General features: G+C 33.8%; 1 protein-coding gene across 1 annotated transcript; it reads right to left on the bottom strand.

Moving 5' to 3' along the window:
* Nucleotides 1–84: 84 nt before the first annotated feature.
* LOC111390171 (zinc finger BED domain-containing protein RICESLEEPER 2-like) lies at nt 85–1,641 on the bottom strand. Its single transcript, XM_023015178.1, has one exon. It carries the CDS (start codon nt 1,639–1,641, stop codon nt 85–87), a length of 1,557 nt encoding a protein of 518 aa, XP_022870946.1.
* Nucleotides 1,642–1,667: the final 26 nt, after the last annotated feature.

Here is a 1,667-nt window from a genome sequence, read left to right as displayed (position 1 = left end):
AAGTACTTGTAAGGAATAAATAATAATACATAGTCACTTGAGAAAAAAATATAACCAAACTTAATAATTAGAATACTTAGTTATTTACTCTCTTTTCAGGGAAGGGAGCCAATCTTGTGTGGTCACCAAAGCTTCTATAGTTTCCAGAAGCAACGAAGCACGAAAATCATCAATTACTCTTCCTCCCACACTAAATGCAGCCTCAGACGCAATAGTAGTTGTTGGAACAGCTAATATGTCACGAGCAATTTTTCTAAGAGTGGGGAATTTAGCATTATTAACCTTCCACCAATTCAGAACTTTAAAATTTTCATTTTTTGGAAATAATGGTTCCTCCAAGTACTTCTCTAATTCTGACTTTTTCGAAGAACATGACAAATTAGAAGATCGAAATTGTGTTGACCAAGAATCAAACCCACTCAATTGGTCCTCTAGAAATGCCCCCATTCCATGATCACTACTATAACCAACTTCTTGACTTGCTTCCACTTCAGATTGGGATGAACTATCATCATACTCATTGAAAAGGTTAAATGTTGCCTTACGAACTCTTTCAACATGTGTATGAGCATCAACACCATAGAGTTTATCATAATAATATTCAACCAAATCCATTTTAAATCTTGGATAAAAAACAATAGCAATTGCTAATACCAAACAACACTGCTCCCAATATTTAACAAACTTCAATTTCATTGGGCCAGCCATCATACTCAAAAAGCTGTGCTCACTTCTTTCCCATTTAGATAAATGTAGTTGAATATTACAAACATCTGGAAAAAACACATTTGATGTGGGGAAATGAGAACCAGAAAAATGATTTATTGCACCATAAAATATTCTCAAGCAATCACATAGAACTTTAGCAATTTTCCATTCTTCATCACTTGGATAGAGTTTATAATTACGATCTGTTTGTGCTAGGCGCCAAAGCACCTCTTTCATCTCTATTTCACTTTCAATCATCTCAAAAGTAGAATTCCACCCAGTAGAACAATCCATCTTCACCTTTTTATTATCTTTCAACCTAAGTTGATTTTTTGCATGAGCAAATTTTTGTGTTGCATATGGAGACCTTTTCAAATACCTTACAGTTTCTCTAACCTTATGAATAAACACTCCAATTACTTTTAGCCCGTCTTGCACAATCAAATTAAGAATATGAGCACTATAACGCACGTGAAATAACTCACCTTCCAAAGGTATTGCAGACTTGTCACAAAGCCAACTTTTCAAACTTCTTACCATCGCATCATTGACAGTAGCATTGTCAACCACCATGGCGAACAATTTTTTCTCCAGATTCCAATCCAAAATCATATCAGTGATGTATCTAAAAAAGGTTTTCGCGTCATGAGGATATTCGATACATCTATAACCAATTATTTTTTTGTTCAATTCCCAATTATCATCAATAAAATGAGATGTAAAGCATATATAACCAATATGTTGATGATCAGATGTCCAAATATCAGTAGTTAGAGTGATTCTACCTAGGAGTTTCTCTAAGTGGTTGTGTAACTTTTCCTTTTCACGTTTGTAAACTTCAAGGACATCCGACCTCATTGTATTTCTTGACACAAGTTTAAACATTGGTTGCAAACCATTACAAAATATCTGAAAATATTCATGTTCAGCCATATTAAAAGGATAATTATGCATGATAA

This window comes from Olea europaea, unplaced genomic scaffold (assembly GCF_002742605.1).
Source record: "Olea europaea var. sylvestris unplaced genomic scaffold, O_europaea_v1 scaffold6533, whole genome shotgun sequence".
Lineage (NCBI taxonomy): Eukaryota > Viridiplantae > Streptophyta > Magnoliopsida > Lamiales > Oleaceae > Olea > Olea europaea.
The sequence above is the reverse complement of the archived record's forward strand: the minus strand, read 5'-3'. Positions and strand labels throughout refer to the sequence as shown.

Bases quoted from the DNA above. Each gene is read 5' to 3' on its own strand.
- LOC111390171 (XM_023015178.1), bottom strand. From the start codon at position 1,641: ATGGCTGAACATGAATATTTTCAGATATTTTGTAATGGTTTGCAACCA.